This window comes from Lithobates pipiens, unplaced genomic scaffold (genome assembly GCF_037356315.1).
Source record: "Lithobates pipiens isolate NorthernLeopardFrog02 unplaced genomic scaffold, aLitPip1_a1.2 Scaffold_25, whole genome shotgun sequence".
Classification (NCBI taxonomy): domain Eukaryota; kingdom Metazoa; phylum Chordata; class Amphibia; order Anura; family Ranidae; genus Lithobates; species Lithobates pipiens.
In genome coordinates, this window is record NW_027507787.1 from 62,282,778 (window position 1) to 62,302,393 (window position 19,616).

The 19,616-nt window shown below is 40.3% G+C and overlaps 1 protein-coding gene across 5 annotated transcripts in view; it reads left to right on the forward strand.

Moving 5' to 3' along the window:
- Positions 1-19,616, forward strand: part of USP54 (ubiquitin specific peptidase 54) — a 260,296-nt gene that overhangs the window by 219,447 nt on the left and 21,233 nt on the right. For all 5 annotated transcript variants that reach the window (XM_077454554.1, XM_077454558.1, XM_077454557.1 and 2 more), the window contains exons 15-20: positions 282-421; positions 2,677-2,856; positions 9,551-9,670; positions 11,828-12,017; positions 15,379-16,778; positions 18,866-18,978. In XM_077454554.1, coding sequence (XP_077310680.1) covers positions 282-421; positions 2,677-2,856; positions 9,551-9,670; positions 11,828-12,017; positions 15,379-16,778; positions 18,866-18,978 — 2,143 coding nt within the window. The remainder of the gene's footprint in view (positions 1-281; positions 422-2,676; positions 2,857-9,550; positions 9,671-11,827; positions 12,018-15,378; positions 16,779-18,865; positions 18,979-19,616) is intronic.

Sequence of the window (19,616 nt, forward strand, 5' to 3'; positions counted from 1 at the left end):
TTTTGATTGTTAGGATAAAGATGGAAACCTGATTAAGAATGGAAGAGTTTTTACCATAACCATTCTAAGGAAGTGTTATAGCACTCTTTATTTCCAGCTATGGCTACTGGGTTCTAGTATGTGAGACTGAAGTATGGACATTAAATTGTGCAGTTCAGGGGCCAGTGTAAGTGGTTCTGTGTTATTTGTAAAGTAATGAAGAAAAGGTGTCATTGCTCCAAAAGTAAATGAGAAAATAAATTGGTAATATTTTTTTTTCACTGTGACTCACTTTCTTAAAGGGAATATCACTCAAGGAAAAGCCCCGGTACAGCTTCGGCTCCTACCTGGCGAAGTATCCCAAAGTCTCAGAGCAGCAGTGCATTAGATATGGCAGATTCTGCTTCCAGTGTTTGGGTGAAGGTGCATCCGTCACATGTTGGTAAGCCTGACAAAATGAATTGTTCTGTATCACACCTTTTATTTCTATGAACTGTGTGCAGTCTTTTATTTAAGAGATATATTGTATTGCACACACCGGTGGCTAAAGTACTAGGGTGCACATATAACACAGCTTGTTAATCTTCCTCGGCTTCACTCTCAGGAGTTGGTGCTGAAGGGGAAGAATTCCTTTTGGGAAGGGCCCAGAGACTGATGGAAAGAGCCCTGGCGGTCAGGATCATGGTTTCTTGCTTATGGCTTTGGTTACGGCTCTGGTACACACTATACATTGCTGATATACTATTTGTATGTATTTGTGCATTACTTTACACAGCAAAGGGGGACCATGTTATATAATGTTAGTATGTTAAGTTTTCATACAAGCAGCACGAGTCTTGTATACAGCATATTTTCATTCTGGGCTATAAGGTGCCTCTGAGTTACGACTGTAAATTTATTGGTACACATAGGTGCATTAAAAACTCACAGATGCCAGAAAGGATATACAGTGAATCGGTGATACGTCATTTGTTAGATGCTGCAAAAGCTTGTGTTCCATTAGCATGGAGATCAATGTCACCACCGACTATAGGGATGTGGTTGTGTAAAGTGAAAGAAATTAGTTAGAAGACTTGGTCCTCTCTTCACGACATCAACAAGAGAGATATTCGGAGACTTGGTCTCCTTGGAACACTTTCTTGTGCTCGGAAGAAGGTTGTACCCTCCTTGATGGTAATTTGGACAGCTAAAGTAGAGATTTAAAGACCTTACCTACCTCCCCCTTAAGGGAGGTAGGTCTACCTGAGGTGGTTCTCCATGGATACACTCTGTTTTTTTTTTCTTTTCCTTTTTTCTTTCTCTTTGTTTTGTTTGGTTTTGTTTGTTTTATATCTGGTTTAGTCTGGTGGATCAGAAGGGGTAAGGGTAAAGGAAAAATCTGATTGGGCCAGGCTTGAGAATACAAGGGAGGTAACATGTAGGATATGGATTTGAAAGGAATTATAATAGAAATAGACTGAATGAATTGCTGGAGGATATAAAATTATGTTCCAAGTATATATAAATCCGTCAAGATATGTTTACTCCTTTTACTTGTCCCCTAGTTTATATATATATATGTATCAGTGTTTGTAACATGTTTGAAATAAAAAAAAAAAACTCATCTGGAGGTTAGGGAGAATAGGCACATGTTGAGTCAGTAAGACGCTGTCATCTGTCCCAGGTATAAAGACGTTTGGGCGTGATGACGTCACTAGTATGCTCGCTGTATCATGCCCAATGCTGCACTCCAGCCCTCACCATTGAGCTCCAGCTACTCTCCAAGCCTCACTCTTGGTTCTACACGATCACCTAGCATCCTGCGGGTCAGGATAGCCATCACAAAAGGTTGGGAGAGCCACGGGGAACGTCTTTATAGCCAGGACAGATGAGAGCATCTTGCTTACTCAACATGTGCCTATTCTCCCTAACCTCCATGTGATTTTATAATGCACCTATGTACCAATAAATTTACAGTATTAACTCAGGCACCTTTTTTCTTTCTCTTTTTGCATGTTTGGCGCTTGCTTTAACTTGCCCCACAAGACTTGCCCTGACACTTAGACTGTCCTCCCACTATACCAAGCTCTTTACTTAAAGGACTAATTGATGGACTTGTCATTATTTACTTAATTATCTGGTTGCGCCACTACCCAATCCTTTTAGTCATTCAGGGCTATGCTGGTGGTGTAGTATCTACAGAGAGTTAGTAAAATGTACACAGAATTAGAATTAGTTTTCTCGTTCTAACACCGTAATACTGTATTTGTGCCTCCAGCTAGCTCAAAAAGTGGTTGCATATAGAAAGCCAATTTGCTGCTATGAGCTACTACTTAAAACATTTTTTTTTTGTGGGATAAGAATACCTGTCTGGTTTTTATTGCTATGTTTGCCCCTATTGATCATGTTTATTTTTCATTAAAAGTAAATCTCAAACTTTGTGTTTTTCTCAGAATAGTAGTAAAGGAGAAATCATCCAATGGGGACACAAGTTTTGGTGACAACCAGGGAAAGGTATTCCCTCACTTTGAAATGCTTTCCGTTCACTTCCTGTTTTGGCTATGGGACAGGAAGTGAAGGGAAATCTCTCCAAAATGGAAAAAGAAAATGTTTTTCTTTACCTCCTACTTTAATCGCTGCATTTTTTACTCTCCTTTTAAGTAAGCCTAATCTTAAAATTAAATTTGAACTTTTTTTTAATAGTTTTTTGTATTATAGTTACAGCAACAGAAAACCCTGTTCCTTTGAAGACCGAACTTGATGAACTTCAGGAAGAAGTGCAGAGAAGGGCAAGAGAGCAGGAGGTACGCTGGAAACGGGAGAAGGAAATTGAGGCCGCCATGGGCTTCAATCCACGACCCCGGCGCTTCTTAGACTTGGATGAGTTACAGAATCAGGGTAATGTTCTGCTTTCTATTTATGCATTTGTGTGCCTGTAGGAAACAAGCTACAGTATTGTGGATCTCTGTGGTCAAGTATATGAAATTTGTCCATTGGTTTTTAAATGTTGTTAAATGACTAGCTTTATAGTATGAAATTACTCAGCATTCAACACTTCTAGACATCAAAAAGATCTCAGTAAAAATTGTCTGTAATATTTTATATTAAAAACAGAGGTCTTGGTCACTCACCTTTGGAAAATATATTTGAAAGCCACATGCTTTACACCAGGGGTCTCAAACTAGCGGCCCTCCAGCTGTTGCAAAACTACATATCCCATGAGGCATTGCAAGGCTGATAGTTACAAGCCTGACTCCCACAGTCAGAGGCATGATGGGACTTGTAGTTTCGCAACAGCTGGAGGGCCACCAGTTTGAGACCCCTGCTTTACACCATGACTTCCTTAAAGGGTAAGAATTATCTGTAAGGTGAACATACACAGGACCCCCTCCTTATTTCGCCTGTCCCGCTGACCAGGAGCCCAGGGATCACATTCTAGGAGACCTCGTATAGCCGCCTCATCGGTCCAGGGCTTAGAAACCCCCTTGGCTTAATCTCATAAGGAGGTAAATATAGGAGCGTTTTAATTGGTTGGCGCCGACCAATCAGAACCCGCATAGACTGTCCTGTCACCACAGGCAAAGAGGATAGGAAGCTGCTGGGAGTTCAAATCCTCGAACTGGTAAAGCGGCTGTACGATCTGTCAGAACGGGTGATCGCCATACTCCAGGTTAGCAGAATCAGGTGCGATGGGAAGGGGGTCCAGTTTGGAGTTCACCTTACAGATTTTCTGTAAATGTTAACTTACACTTTAAGTGCAGTTTTTTGCAATTTGTTGGTTGCTTTTCTCCTCTGCACATTCCCTTGCTTGTTATGAATTGATTTAGCAGTTGCCACTTTCTGTTTTCTTTGTCTTTCGAATACCCATGAAAAGACTTTAGCTAACGTGTAAAAGTGTGGCCCTCTCGTGTTTCTGTGCCTTTGCGGAAGATGAGGTAGCTTGTAGTAATGCTTGCTCTAAGTTTCTTTCCTGTGCAGGTTTTTGGTGTTATAGTAGGACCACACTCTATGTACATGCCTTGACATGGTGTCTTCCGCTTCTATTTGCAAATGTTTGCAACTAAGCCTAGGTTCACACATATGCGGTGTGGAAAATGCAGCTATTCCTGCACATTTTCCCACTACACATCCACTGCGGGTGTCAATACAAAGTTAACAATGCCTCTAAGCGCATTGCAAACGCAGTGCAGTTTGCCTGCACTAGATCACATGGTGCAAAACTATAACGCAATGCGATTGCTGTGCGACTCCAAAAAAGGTGCTTGCACTACTATGGTGCAATGTGGTGCAATTTGAGGCCATTCAAAATGAATGACTTCAAATTTCACCACACTGAATTGCATGTGAATTTTACAGGAATACAGTGCGATTCCTCTGAAATTCACATGCGTTTATAGTGTGAACCCGGGCTAAAAGGCCTTCTGTTTTTTTTTTTTTTTTTTTTTTTTTTTTTTTTTAAACATTCAATTTTTATTGAAGTTTTGATGATACAGAAAAAAAAAGAGAGGGCATGAAGTAATACAAATTATAAGGGGAAGAAAGAGAAAAAACAAAAAAAAACAAAAGTAAGATGTGATAACGTAAAGGAAAACATTAGCACACACTACTGTATCGATTAAGATTCATCATGCAGTAAAAGGCCTTCTGTTTTTATTGGGCTAAAAGGATCCAAAAAGCCCTGCACTCAACCAGAGCAAAGCATAACAGAGCCACCTTCTAGTACAGGTATATTTCGACCTAATATTTATCATACTGGTGGATGGATTTACTACTAGATGAGCTAATAATGTAATACAACAATTCCAAAAGGTTTGGTACACTGTGTAAAATCTACATAAAAACACAATGCAAATCTCATAAACCCAGATTTTATTCACAATGGCAAGTAGAAAACCTATCAAATATATTTAAACTGGGAAAGTATACCATTTAAAAAAAAAAAGAAAAAAAAAGTCGTTTTGAAATTGCTAACAGCAACACGCCTTGAAAAAGTTAGGACGAGGCAACAAAAAGGTGGCAAAGTGGTATTAACAAGGAAGAGCTTGAAGAACATTTTGACACTAATTAAGCTAATTGGCAACAGGTCAGTAACATGATTGGGTATAAAAAGAGCATCTTGGAGAGTCTCAGAAGTAAAGACAGGCAGAGGCTCACCTATCTGTGAAGAGCTGCGCCTAAAAAGTGTCTAACAATTTCGGCATAATGTTCAACGCAAAATTGCAAAGACTTTAAAGGGTAAATCCCCTTTAGTATGGAGAAAAAAGGCCTAAAAATAATATAGCATATTCAATTGCTACTCGAGTCATATTGTAATTAAATGCTATTAAAAATTACCTTTCCTTTTCAATCTCCAGTGCTGTAGTTTTCTGTAAAATACAGTGCAATATGGAAACCTAAAGGCATTCTGTACACAGATGTTGTAAACTCCCTCCCCCAGAAATGTAATTTCCTGCTTGTGTGATTTACTTACTGACTTTGCCAGAAGTCCGCACTAAGAGACGAGTCTGATTTTGGGCATCCTCTGCAACAAAAATTTCATTTTTGGTGAGGTGCTCCCAAAGGGAAAAAAAAAACACATTCTTTTGTCTTTTTTGGCAGCCATGGGCACTGCATCCTCTGGACTAAGGCCCCTTTCACTTGACCATTCTGCTCAGGTCTGCCTATCAGTTTTTTCCAGACTTATGTCTGTTTACACCCACTTATATCTGCCTCCGTTCCGATCCAGGCCGCTAAAAACAAACGGAAAGGTGATCTGTCGTTCTCCTCCCTCTAGATGGATCAGATTGGAGGAAATCATGTGTAAACGGACATTTGAGTTTGTTTGCTCCTGGCCGCCCATAGAGCAGAGTGTGCTCTTGTCGATGTTTGCTCTCTGAGAGACCTGTCAACTGTCCCCTTTGCTCTGATCAGCGGACAGATCCCCTGCTGATCAAAACGGAGTCCTGCAGCGTGTGAAAGCGGAGGGGACTTTCTGGCTTATCAGCACTCAGTTCATAAGCCTGCATCTCTGATGGTATGGGGTACATTAGTGCATATGGAATGGGCAGCTTGTACATCTGGAAAGGCACCATTAATTCTGAAAGATATATCCAGGTTTTAGCGCAGCATATCCTCCCATCCAGACGACTATCTTTTTCAGGGCAGGCTTTGCATATTGCAGCAGGAGAAAGTTAAATCACATGCTTTGTCTATGACAACAGCATGGCTTCATAATAGAAGAGTGTGAATGCTTAAAGTGTTTGTTACCCCAACATTTCATATTCCTGATATGTGCCTGCTGTACCATGTACTTGTATGAGAAAATATCCTGTTCTCTTTGTATTGCTTCTTTTGTGTGAAATCCCTGGTGTTCCTGCAGGATACCCCATCGTAGTCAGTTCCCTAGCTGTGCTGGGAACTCAGTGTGCTTTCTTCCAATGATCAGACACACCAGTTCTGACACACATCTCATGCACAGCAATTTACTGGAAAGCTCAGTGTGCTGCTGCTTCTCCTTCCCCCAGCTCTTATGCAGCTGAGAACAGAGGGAATGTGATCACTTATTAAAAAAAAATAGAAAAAAGGTATTTTTATTGTTTTTTTATTTTAATCTATACAGTATTTTTTGCCTTTCATTTCTATTTTAAACTGAATGGGTTGTTTTACAAGGTGATTGATTACAATCACTTTAACTAGCCTGCCTGCAGCCCTGACCTTTCTCCAATAAAAAATATTTTATGCATTTTGAAATAAAAAATACAAAAAAGATGGCGCAGGACTGTTGAGCAGTTAGAATCCTATATCGGGCAAGAATGGGACAATACTCCTCTCCAAAAATGCCAGTGTTGTTAAAAGAAGAGGGGATGCTACGCCATTTTAAACACGGCCCTGTCCTAGCTTTTGTGAGACCTGTTCCTGCCATCAATTTTAAAATGACCTTATCTTTTTTTTTTTAAATGGTGCATTTTCTCAGTTTTAAGCATTTTGTTTTCTATTGTGAATAAAATGTGGGTTTATGAGATTTTTTAAATTGTTGCATTTTGTTTTATGTAGATTTTACACAGGATTCCAACTTTTTTGGAATTGTGCTTGTAGTTTCAGAGTATTTTTTCTAGAGCATAAATTATGTGGCCATGTGTTGTATGCTTGTATGGCAGAATCTGGATTATACGTTTCAACCGATCAGGTTTGCTCTGACTGCTTAGCATGAAATTGTCAGCTATATAAAAAAAATCAGCAGAGACCATGGTTTTGTTATAAAATCACAATCAAATTACAAAAAAAATTATACAGTATGTTCTATATTGCTTATTGTTGATCATTTTTCTTTGCAAGACCAATATTAAGACATCAACCACTGTGGGCAAAAGTGTCACTTTAGCAGACAGTAACAGAAATGGCTTACAGCTCCGTAATGAGCCCTGCAGGCTCTTTTTCAAATTTGTTACCCGCTTTGTAATGTGTGGCATAATACAATATAATAGCAATAAAATATTTATGTCAGAACATATGTGAGCTGCCACTGTTATCTTCATCCTTGCTTTATTAAAAAGCAGCACCTAATATATACGTGAAGGATTAGTGACCCACTTTGTGGTGAAATCAAGACTGAAGCACCACACCAGTAGTTTTTATGTCCAGATATAGCTTTATGCTAAAATTAAATAAAGAAAATTTTAATTGATTCAAAGCGTTTTAGAGGTCAAACACCCCTTTCAACAGGAATCTTCATCCTAAGATTCTGCACTTGTAGATACAAGTTTGTCAGTAAGGATGAGCTCCGGTGTGTTTGCACACTCCACGTGCAGAGCCCGCCAGGAGGTCGGTGCTGCGCTAGTCACAGGCAATGAGACATTTCCCGAGCTCTGCAGCCGCACATCAGGAAATATATCACTGCCTGTGACTAGCGATGCGTCGACTTCCTGGTGGCTCTGTACTTGGAGTATGCGAACATGCCGGAGCTCATCCCTATTTATCAGCAGCTGGTTCGAGTGGCCACTGCTTACCTAGATGTGGACAGCCTGCATGTTTCATTACCAATCTAGTTAGAATTAAAGTGGTTGTAAACCTCAAACATGAAATGTGAAAAAGCTCATCCTTCCATAGTGTACATTTTTCTCTCTAATTGTCATTCCTCTCAGCTGCCTGGTTCCTCTGTTATCAGCGTGACTCAGCTGTGAAAGCTTTTCTCGACACTAAAGCCAGCCATACATGGGTCGAATTTCAAACTCGTTTTCTTTCAAAAATCGTAGTTATGAATTTTTCGTTCAAAATTTGCACCATTGGTGGGCCGCAGCAATGGCCGATTATCGTGCAGTCATCAAATTTGAGTAAAGGAACAAATTTCTAATCAATGTTGGGAGAATGGTGCGAGAAATATAATCAAAAAAGAGAGCGCGGGAACTGTGACCTGGCAAAGAAGATTCTCCAACACTAAATGTATTTTCTGTAGTAACATGAGGCTTGATTGGTCGAATATCAAAGTCCACGGTGGCACCATCAGATTACAAAATGCACAAAATGTATGATTTTCTAAAGAAAATTTGTTCAGGATTTGGCCCATGTATGGGCCTGCATTATAGTTAAAATGGTGATGGGGAGGGAGCTGCAGCACAGCCAGTGACTGTTATCCACAGCTGTGCTTGTTCTCTAAACTGTGTGAAGGGGTGTGTGTGTTCCTTCCCCCCCGATCAGGGCTCAGAGCTGTCGGCTGTGTTAAGACTTTTTAGTTCCCTCGCCCCCCTGCTCTTAGATCTAAAGAGAAATCCTTTCTTCTGTGTGTTTTTACAATGATCTGCAGACAGTTACTCAGCTGCAGGAAGTATCTGTGAACTTTGAGGGTGCTGATGAGCTCCCTCGTAGTTCATTGAGAACTACAAACTGTCTGCCACGGTGGGAGATGGGACTTTTAGTTCATTCAGTCAGAGATCAGTGTGAATGAACAATGGGGCTGTGTGGCCGGAGCCCCACCCAGCCGCCCAGTTTTTAAATCTGAACAGCAGGTACAGAGAGGAGATCCCCCCCCCCCCCCCGCCCACTGTCACAATGGGGATTTAGGGGGTGAGTGGGGTTGCTGCATGAGTAACATGTTCCATGTTACACCCCAAGTATGGGTGAAACATATATATATATATATATATATATATATATATATATATATATATATATATATATACATTTTTTATATACAAATTTGTACCATTTTCAAGGAACCCATAAAGCTGTTGGTAAGAAACAAAATGTAAAGTGTTGCTTTCGAAATACTTTATTAAGACACCCAATTGCAAGCCTGATATGGGTGTTTCAAGGTCATGCTGTGCACGCAGAACATAAACTGCTTTGTTTTACAAATGTTAAAAGAGTAATGGTGAATGCTTGGCAGTTGTCTGTGACCATTGTGGCAGACGCAAGCTTCTTAAAGAAGGAAATAAACATTGATTTGCTCAACAGTTTCTAAGTGGTCCTCTCCAAAATAGCTTTTCAACTTTTCCCCGTGGCTATAGCCACTATGAGAAAGCTGAGGGAAGGTACTTTTTTTTAAATTTATTTACAGATTTTTGTAAGCTACATAAAAAGCAAATAAGACATGGATAATTCTCTGTGGCTATTACAGGAAGGAGTGACAGCTTTGAACAGTCCATGCAGGAGGCAGATTCCGTGTTTGAACAGTCACTGAGGCTGGAGCAGAAGGGTGATTACACTACAGCAATGGCACTGTGTAATGAAGCTATTTGTAAGTAACTCATAACCAATGCCTAAGTCTGCCTTATGTCTTGTTTAACATGGCATGCTTTAACATGTTGTGGCTCAGCTATTGGCTGTAGAAGGTGACCTTTTTGTTTTCTGATTTTGTTTTTTTTTCAACAGAATCCTTGCAGTTTGCTGTTAACCCAGAATACTCCATTGCTTTGTTATTCCTGCTTTTGTTGCTTTGCCCGTGTTTCTAAAAAATAGGCTTTGCAGGATGGAAACAGTGCTCTAGGTTCCAATTATTTTTCATGTGACAAATGTAACAAAACAGCTCTTTCATCTGGCTGTAACTTGGATCAGAAAGGGCCTTTAATTACTTTTTTTCCCCTCCCAGCTGAAGATCAGCTATTCAGTTACTAGGCCAAATTTATGAAACTGCTTTGGGATTTCACACCATCAGTAGCTTTAGTGTGGCTAAGATCATGAACAGCTTTTAACGAAAATGGTGCTTTACCTGCGAACACACGCTTTGCCAGAATGCAGAATCAGTCGATTTTCCTTGTAAGGGTTACCAGTACATCCTGTGTGCTTGGTATCACTTTATTCTTTTTTTTTTCCCCTCTTAGTTCAGCCAAAATTATTCCATTTAAGGTAGATGCTGGGAGTCTAAATGACCTGCTTGGGTGTTACAAGTAGCCCATTGGCTACTTTTATCTTTGTGCCTTTGACACCCTTGCATCTGAGTGCCCAGCTCTACTTATCTACTACTGCCATTACAAAAGAGTCTCCATATCCAGATTTACTATAGAATGAAAATATGCTGTTAATCTCTCTTCTGTGGCAGGTGTCAAAAATACCCAGCATATTTGGAATGAGAGAGAATATCACTGGGGTCCCCAAAAAGTCTAGGCAGCTAGCAGGTGATTTTAGCCCCCAGAGTCAAATTATAGTTAAAACTTCCATTATAAGTATACCCTCAAACCATTGTTGAACCATCCTTTTAAAAAAGCTAGATGCCATACCTTTGTGCCCATTCCGTGGCTCCAAGGCTAAGATGATAACCGATGCATAAAATGTATGCAGGTAAAATGCTCTGATATCTTTTGGCTGCATAAGATTTCTTTATCTTTTGGGAGCCCTAAGGCAACCAAATAACTAGCATTTTCAAAAGGAGGTCAGCAATAGCAACCTATATATCGGTGCAGCTTTTCTTTAATGGTAAAAGCAGGAGAACAAAGTGTTTAGGATGAACCCTAATGCAGGCATATCTTAGTAGTAGACTAGCAGAGCTTGCATAGAATGGTTGGTTGAATCTTCATATTCAGTCATGTACATATGTAGACATTTTTATTTTTTATTTTTTATTTATTTTTAAGGGCCAAAACCTCTGAATTGTGCAGGTGGCAACTGAAAAAGTTGCAAATCCACATCTATTATTCCCATCTGCAGATCCCATGATTACTGCCTGCAGTTCACTGGAGCCATGCTGGTTCCACTTGATGAGGTTAATATTATTTAGAGAGATTACTGCAGTTAGCCAGAAATCTTTCTTACAGTTTCCTAGAAAGGTTTAGAAAAGTAAAAGCCAAATTTTCAACAAAACTGCTGCCTAGAGTACTGTTAGCTAGTTATTTATTTTAAGGTTTCTACACACAGGAAAGAACCAACTGCTGAATTTTATTTTACAGAAGTCTGTAAAATCCATTTCAATTTTTTCTTTTTTTTCTCGTCTATTCTAATTGCATACCTCCCAGTGAGATAATGGCCTCCTCGCACTATTTCTTTCTCTGTTTACAGTTCTTAAAAATAGATTGGATTAATCTGGGGTAAAAATGATTTGTAATTTCAAGTTGCACATGTTGTCAATGTCTGGAAGAACGTTTAGAGAATGGGGCAGACGGTTATCTCACTTTTGTTTTTCCTTTTCCTTATTTTGGAAGGTATGCAATTATTGATGAGCCTGTTCCCACTGCCAGTCAAATTGGTTTCATATCAATTGAGTTATATACATTAACATATTTAGGATGCATTGCTCACATAAATGTTCATTGTTGATGATCTAAACAAAAAATACATTACTTATTTTCCTCTGTATTGCATGTTCCCATGTTCTGCTCTTTTATGCATCCTGTTTTTCTTTTTTATATTTTGGTTTGTGTGCGTGCATTTGTTTCTGCTATGTTTTTCTTTTGCATTTTAGCTAAATTCAGACTTGCCATGCATGATGCCAGATCTAGTACACACTGCAGAGCCCTAGCAGATAAGAAGTTGCAAATGTGTTTACGAAAAGCACGAAGTCTCCAGGACCACATGCTGCTGCCGGCAATTCCTCAAGCGCTGCCACCAGCTTACCCCTCACCACAAGGGGGAGCTATAAATCAATCTACAAGGTAGCTGCAATGACACTTCCTTTATTAGGAGTAATTCAGTTAAGTTTTTTCCCAAACTTGTCTTCATGTCTCACCAAGAGTGCATGTTTTGCAGATAACATCACATACGCACAGGTGTGGAGTGCTTGTGTGCGTGTGATATCCGCAACACTGAAACTGTTGGCAAGATGACAAGATGTGTTGGGAAGCACTGATCTAGTGAACTGTTGTTCTTAAGCATGATTTAACATTAATTTAAAGGAAATCTATTCCTGAACTGAAATAACTGTTTTTTGGGCAACATAGATGCACAATAAAAAGGCAACTCATTCTTCTCCCAAATTTGCCAAAGTGGATGATTGTGCTTGCTTAGGATTTTCTTCGCAACCTCAGGTTTATTCATACTGGACTTTCTTCAAAATTCAATAACGTAGTAAGCTGAAACCACAGTAGGTGAAGGTCAACAGGGTGGCTGTTAAGTGAACCCAAATAAAGCATTATGATGCAATGCTAGAGGAGTGCTTTCAAAACTGATTTGGTTTTGATCCATATTGCCTACAATGCTAGGTGACTTTTACCTATTATTTTGCTTTGTTTAGCTTTTTCTTTGAGCAAGAGTCAATAGAAGCATAAAAAATCATAAGAAGCATGCTAACCAGTGCTTAGAAACAACATTTGAAGGCTTCTAGGAGCATGCATCTAGACACCATCATTCCCAAAATGAGCCGGTCACCTCACATGTTTGAGAAGATGGCATGGTACCAGGGGCTAACAGGTTGCGCTAGTCACAGATGAGCAAAGCAACATGTCTCAATATAATATGAAATTCTCACCAGTACTAATACTGTTGAGCTGGTATACATTTTATTCACTCAACTACTGTTAAGATTGACTTCAGGAAAGGCTAGATTTGAGTCCTAAACTAAGCTAAACTAACTCAAGCTCATCTCCATGTAGGGAGTAGATGACAAGTTGTTTGCAAATACATTTGAAAATCACAGAATCTGAGCACTTAGCACCTGTCACATTAGTCTTTATTTTTCTAAATCAAACAATCATATTGATGATTATCTCCCAAATTCATTACAAAAATAAATTTCAGAAAAATATTGTCAGTAAAGCTGTAGAAAACAGTGCCCTTCCAAACATTTGCTAGTGAAGCCCATGTGTTCTTCATTAATCCTGTTGCAGCTTGGTCGTATTGTTGTTACCTGCATTGTATTGAAAGTTGTAAAGGCTTAACTAATTTTAGCTGCTAAATGTTGTCATACATATATAGATTTCTCAGTTACATTCAGTGTAATTAAAAAAAACATCCAGTAATGGGAAAGACTTCTTGTAGGACTGTCTGTTCCTTAAACTACTTTAAAGAAGAACGAATTTGGATTTTGCCTGAAGAACCATCACTGTTGCCTCATTATATACGGTCTGATTTTACTACTTTATTTTTCCGGTACAGGTTTACATTTGACCGCAGTTTAACAGTGGACACTTTCCATTAATGTGACATTTAAAGTCACCCTGTCAGCATGAGGCCACTTTGTATGTGCGAGCATACCTGTAGAGAGAGGGATAATCCTTGCCTTTCGGATGGCCAGTTTATGAAATGCTTCCTCTTTTCTCCTTCCTGGCTGCTGCAAGTTTTCAACCAATCAATGGGAGAAACTACAGCGTGTGGCAGGGGAGTAAATAATCCACACCCAAAAGTGTGGAATAGTTGCAGTGGTGGGGGGACAGCAAATAGACAACATTTCAACAGACAGCTGGAAAAGTAAGCATATTTCCTCTTCTTTAAACCCATGCAAAAAAGCAACATACCCATACATTGCTAGACTTCAAGTGGTTTTACCGGGACTGCAGTCATCCCAGTACCGTTTTTTTTTTTTTTTTTCTTTTCTGTTGTAAAAGCAATCCTAGCACCTAAGTAGCCGGCTGTACCAAGATCTTCGTTCCCCACCTGGAGTCCTGAGTGACCGGCCGGAGCTACCGTCAGATGATCATAGAGCCCAGCAAACACCCGATCAGCTTTGTTGGGCTCTGATATAGTAACCCGGAATTGATGTCACGTCACTTCTGGATTACCAGATGTAAACTGTGCCATTTAAAAAAATCAAAAGCACTTGATCTCACCGATCTTGGTGTGATAAAATGCTCTTAAGTGCAGAGGGAGGGATTTGGGGTCTTATAGACCCCTGATTTCTCCATAAAGACTACCTGTAACGTCCATATTGTTGTCATAAGGGATGTTTACATCCCTTGTGACAGCAATAAAAGTGATAAAAATAAAATAAAAATTTAATGAGATAGTATAAAAAAAAATAATAATTTAAAAGGAAAAGTAAAGTGCCCCTGCCCCTATACTCATTCACAAAGGCTAATGCATACGTCGGGCCCACATGCACTCAATCAGCAATTATCCCACACCTGTGTGGCATGACCGCGAACTTCAGATCATGGGCAGTAATTCTAGCACTAGACCTCCTGTGTAAATCTAAAGTGGTAACCTGTAAAGGCTTTAAAAGCGTCGCCTATAAATAGAAAAAATTTATGTCGTTTTTCACCATTGCTCGGTCATGCACAATTTTAAAGCGTGACGTGTTTTGATATCTATTTACTCTGCATACCATCTTTTATATTTTACCAAAAAATTGGGTTATGTATTGAGTTTTTATGGATTAACATTCAAAAAAGTGTGTTTTGCCCCAAAGAATTGCATTTTGAAAATCTGCTGTTCAAATACCGAGTCACACAAAAAATTGCAAAACCCACCATTTTATTTTCTAGGGCCTTTGCTTTACAAAAATGATATGTACTGTTTGGGGGTTCTAAGTCATTTTCTAGCAAAAAAAAAATACAGATTTTTGAATGTAAACAAAAGTGTCAGAAAAAAGGTTCTGGAGGTCAAGTGACTAAGGGTTAGTTTACACTAGCATTGCTTTCTGACGCACCCAGCGATGCAAACGACCCACATTTACATTGCTCTTCGGAGAGCATTTGACAGAAAATAAAGAGTTGCATCGCCTCCTCATCACCTGTTTTAACCCCACGTGGTTGTGGGGTTCCCCCGTTTCATTGAATGGGTCAGATAGTACTGCCTGCTGAACATGACAGTGGGGATCATTTGTGCTGCACCTTGATACAAAGCACCTAAGCTGCCATTGTTGCATAAGGGGGAGCGGTTGGGGTTGATAAAAAGATAAGTGTAAATGAGGCCTCACATGTATGCTTTTACATATAAATTGATCCTGTGCTGACTGAGTCATGTGAGAACAGTAAAGGTATTTACCCAAAAGGCCTACAAGATATCTTTCCTCATATTCAGGCTTTCTTTCCTAGTCGGTACAGATTAAGTAAATAATATGCCCAATACGTTTAATTGCAGTGACCAGACTATCTCGGACAAAATTCCAATGAAGCGACAGACAATGCCGGAGACAAACACAAAGGAGGACTTCACATCTACTCCATTAACACACTTGTTCGCCTCTAGCCATGAGTTGCTTCCTTCGTCTGCTGAGTCTTCCAGCTTGTCACCTTCTGAGCATTGCCCATGTAGCAAGACATTTTCAAACTATCGTGCTCCTACAGACCCCATTTCCCCAGAGAGTGCCTCAACTTCTGTACAAAGCACGGTTGATAAAATGGTGAGGACAGATGATTCTAGCCCAGATCCTCATAACAAAAAGCCTAGGGGTGAAAGAAGTAACAATGGGAGTCCTGATAATGGTAAGGTGGCTGAGGAGCATGAAGCGAAAGATGGTCTCCTTACTCTCAGGAAGATGAAGCTGAATGGCATTAAATCTGGCTCTTTACCATCATTACTATTTCCATGGGCACGTCGCACACAAGTGCAGTCTCCGGACAGAAGCAACCCACCGAGTTATTGTCACAAATCTGTCAGCACAGAAATTCATGTAAGTGAAGACAAAGTTGGATCCTCCAGTGTTGCTTCAGTATCTCCAGCTGGTTCGACGGGTTTCACCATTCAACCAGCCAATGTGTCATCTAGAACAAATAGCCAGGATACCTTATTAGATGGACACTCTGAGTTGAATGTCTCTGAGCCAAGCAAAGTTGAGGCACCTAAAAGTAAAGGGCTAGTACGCTCACTGGCAGAGCAGTTCCAAAGGCTGCAAGGGGGTTCACCAAAGAGAAGTAGTTTTGGTGTAAATTTTACAGGAATTGACAGTTTTGAGCAGAAACCTTCAGTTGGGGATCATATTCAAGATTCTTTAAATCGTTTAGATACCGAGTCAAATCCGCAACCTCTGATAAGCCAAGAGAACAAATCAGTCAGCACAGATCAAACAAGTACTTCCCCAGAATCTGATGATGGCTTTTGCAATCTCAATGGTTCAAGTTTGCATCACCTGAGTAACCCAAATGAGTCATTTAAAGAACTGCAACTAGAGGCTGACTCTAGTAACCATGGGAAGTTTTACTATAAAGCAGGGAAGAAGGTGAAGTTTGGAAGCACTGTCCATTTGCCTGCCTCTCTGCCCACTAACCAGTGGGTTGATAATGTCAGTCGATATTACAGTCCACAAATGGATGGTACAAATGTGGAACACCGTGCTCATCCAAGTTTGTCCCCTGGTCGAAAGCCCGTAAGATATGGCTTATCCAAGAGCTCCCTTGATTTACACCAGGAGTGGAAGCAGGATTTTAAGCAAGAGTTCTCTGAACTGGATGCCTTGTATAACAGCAGCCTACAGTCTTGCCCAGGCAAGAGGAATATGCAGTGGAGAGCTGAGCATCCAAGAGAGACATTTGGAAAACCATGTGAGTGCATTTACCCACTTATTTTATCTGATCTGTAAATTTAATGGATGATTGCAGAATTATAGTTACACAGCTAGGTAACAAATTGTTAAAGGGATGCATTTAATTCCTATATATGTGCATTGCAACTCTTTCACAATAAATTAAATTTTCAGACTCTATAATTGTCCAGTAATGAAGGTTTAATTGGCTTTAAAGCAGGGTTGAACTATTTTAGGCTAGCTAGCATCTTCTGATTAATCACATTTTCTCCCATGGAAACAACTGTTTTGTGTTGTCATCTGCTTGCTAAATGTACAAATCATGTGATTAGGGCCCCAGTGGATTAAGAATAATGTGCTGCCTTATTTGGCCTCAGTCACAGTCAGTGAACTCCAATTAGCAGTACAGTTTCAAAAATTACTTAAATGTGAGAAATACTAACTACAACGCCTTAAATTTAAAAAATAAAATAAAAAAATAGTACTCACATAATCTCTGTTCACAACTGTATAAGGGGCTTGGAGAGATGGGGGCGGAGAAACAGCACTCCACTGATCTTCTCAGTGAATGCTTGTGCAGGGGGTCGTGTGAGCACAAGTCTTACCATTTGGGGACAGGCAGACTGTGCTCCTAGCACAGACAGAAAATTGACCACCCTGAGATGGCTGTGCTTTCATGCTTAGTGTGGTCTGTTGGAAATAGGAAAGCAAGGGTACTACGCTAGCAGGTTTAGATAAACTTGACTAACAATGCATTCGGGTAAAAAAAAAAACCTTCCTCACCTAAAGACTTACAGGTAACTGAGTCCTGTATTGATCTAGCGTTGTGCCCAGATGCCCGTCTTCTCTCTCCTCTCCTCTCCCTGTTCTCACAAGCTTAACTGAGAGCAGCAAGAGCCATTGGCCCCTGCTGCTGGCCGTCAAATCCTGTAAGAAAGGAGTGGAGCATGGGGCTGAGCCAGACAGCCTGACACGGGAGAAAGCCCACATGTGTGCCACCATAGGATGCAGCTTCCTAGAAGAGGAGAGGAAGAGGAGAAACTAAGAGCGCTGGTGGGGGACCCTAGAAAGAGTTTTTGAGTGACTGTGTAGTACCATTGAGCAGGTAAGTATAACATGTTTGTTATTTTAATAAAAAAAGAGCCTTTAGTCTTTAATGCTTGATGACTAGATACTTATCATTGAGGTTTGGTGTCTCTCATAGAGAACCATTAAAGTGCATGTCTGGGCTCAAAAAAAAAAAAAAATCATTACAACTATCCAATACATGCATTTCCCCAGTGATGTGTCCCTTTTAAAGAGATGCCAATACAGAAAAATGTTGTTGACCCTGCTAGCAATCCAGTGAATTCCTAACTTTGTGTAATGAGCTGACGATGCCGGAGCTGCCTCTGCTGCACTGAAATCCCAAGCAATGTTGTCAGCTCTTTCTAGTGCTCCCCTGCTGGACTACAGAACCTCATCTCTGTAATTGGAGGAATGTTCTCTAGTCGAGCAGGGGAGTACTGGACAGGACTTGTGACACTGCTTTAGGTTTTACAGCTGCTTCTCAGTACCAGATTTCACCCGTGGGTAACACTATAGGTGAAATCTAATATTAAGCCACTTTCACACTGAGGTGCGTTACAGACGTAAATAGCGTCTGCAAAGCGCCTCTCCTGTCACTCCAGTTTGAGAGCCGAGTGCTTTCACACCGGAGCGGTGTGCTTGCAGGACATTAAAAAAAAGTCCTGCAAGCAGCATCCTTGGGGCGGTTTAGGAGCGGTGTACACACCACTCCTAAAACGCCCTGCCCATTGAAATCAATGTGCAGAGCTGCTGAAGCGCCTGCAAACCGATTTGGTGCTTTGCAGTCGCTTTTAATCCCTTCGGGTGGATTAAAAGTGCACCTCTAGCGTCGGAAAAGTGCCGCTTAAAGCAGCACTTTACCGCTACTGCCCCCACCGCCTCAGTGTGAAAGAGCCCTTATAGTTCTAAGTCTTCTAGCTATAGGAATGGGTCACACATAAGCATTGTTTGTCCCTTTGTTTTATTTTAAATAAACACTAACAAACGTTTACTGCCTTGACAATTGTTTAGTTCATTTTTTGTGATTCTCTCAATCAGTTATGGACAATACATCTGCGCGAAAGCAAGTGGCTGGTCGAGGTTTATCACGAACTCCAACAGCAGAGATAGAGCGTAGTCTCTGTGGTACCACACACTCACCTGTGTCTAAGGTAAAGGGAAAATAATTGACTGATGAGTCAGTGATAAGGAGGTCTGTGCTGTGAATTTTACTATTGCGTTTTCTACAAACTAATCCTAAATATACAATGTCTTGTCTATAAACAGAGTAAGATAACTTTGCACTAGATATGGCTTTAATGGGACAAGACAGATATTCCTTGTCCATTGAAGGTCACAGGAAGTCTTTAACCTTCAGGTAGTACTGCTGTCTACAGGATGGTTGGATGCTGGCAAAAAAAATAAATAATTTAACCCAGATTAGAATAACCCCTCCCTCTACCAGCATGCCTCAGTTATTTTTTTTTAGTATCCTAGGAGGATGGACATCTGCTTTGTTTAGACTAACACGCTTTTTTCTTAGTTTTTTTTTTTTTTTTCTTCAATCAAGGCACTTCTATACACCAAAGCTGAAGCTTTGTCTCTTCAATTGCAGCTTTTTAGCATGGTCGTCCTCAGCCAGGCTTTTGGAGTACTGTGTCCAGACCCCGCTGGTCAGGACATGTGGGGGATAACCTGAAAGTGACTTTTAAGTGCTTTGTTCTGCAATAGGCACTTTTCAGACTCCAGGCATAAAAATGCTTGAAAAATAGTTGTGCATTCACATGCATTTTTATGTGCAGTAGTGCAC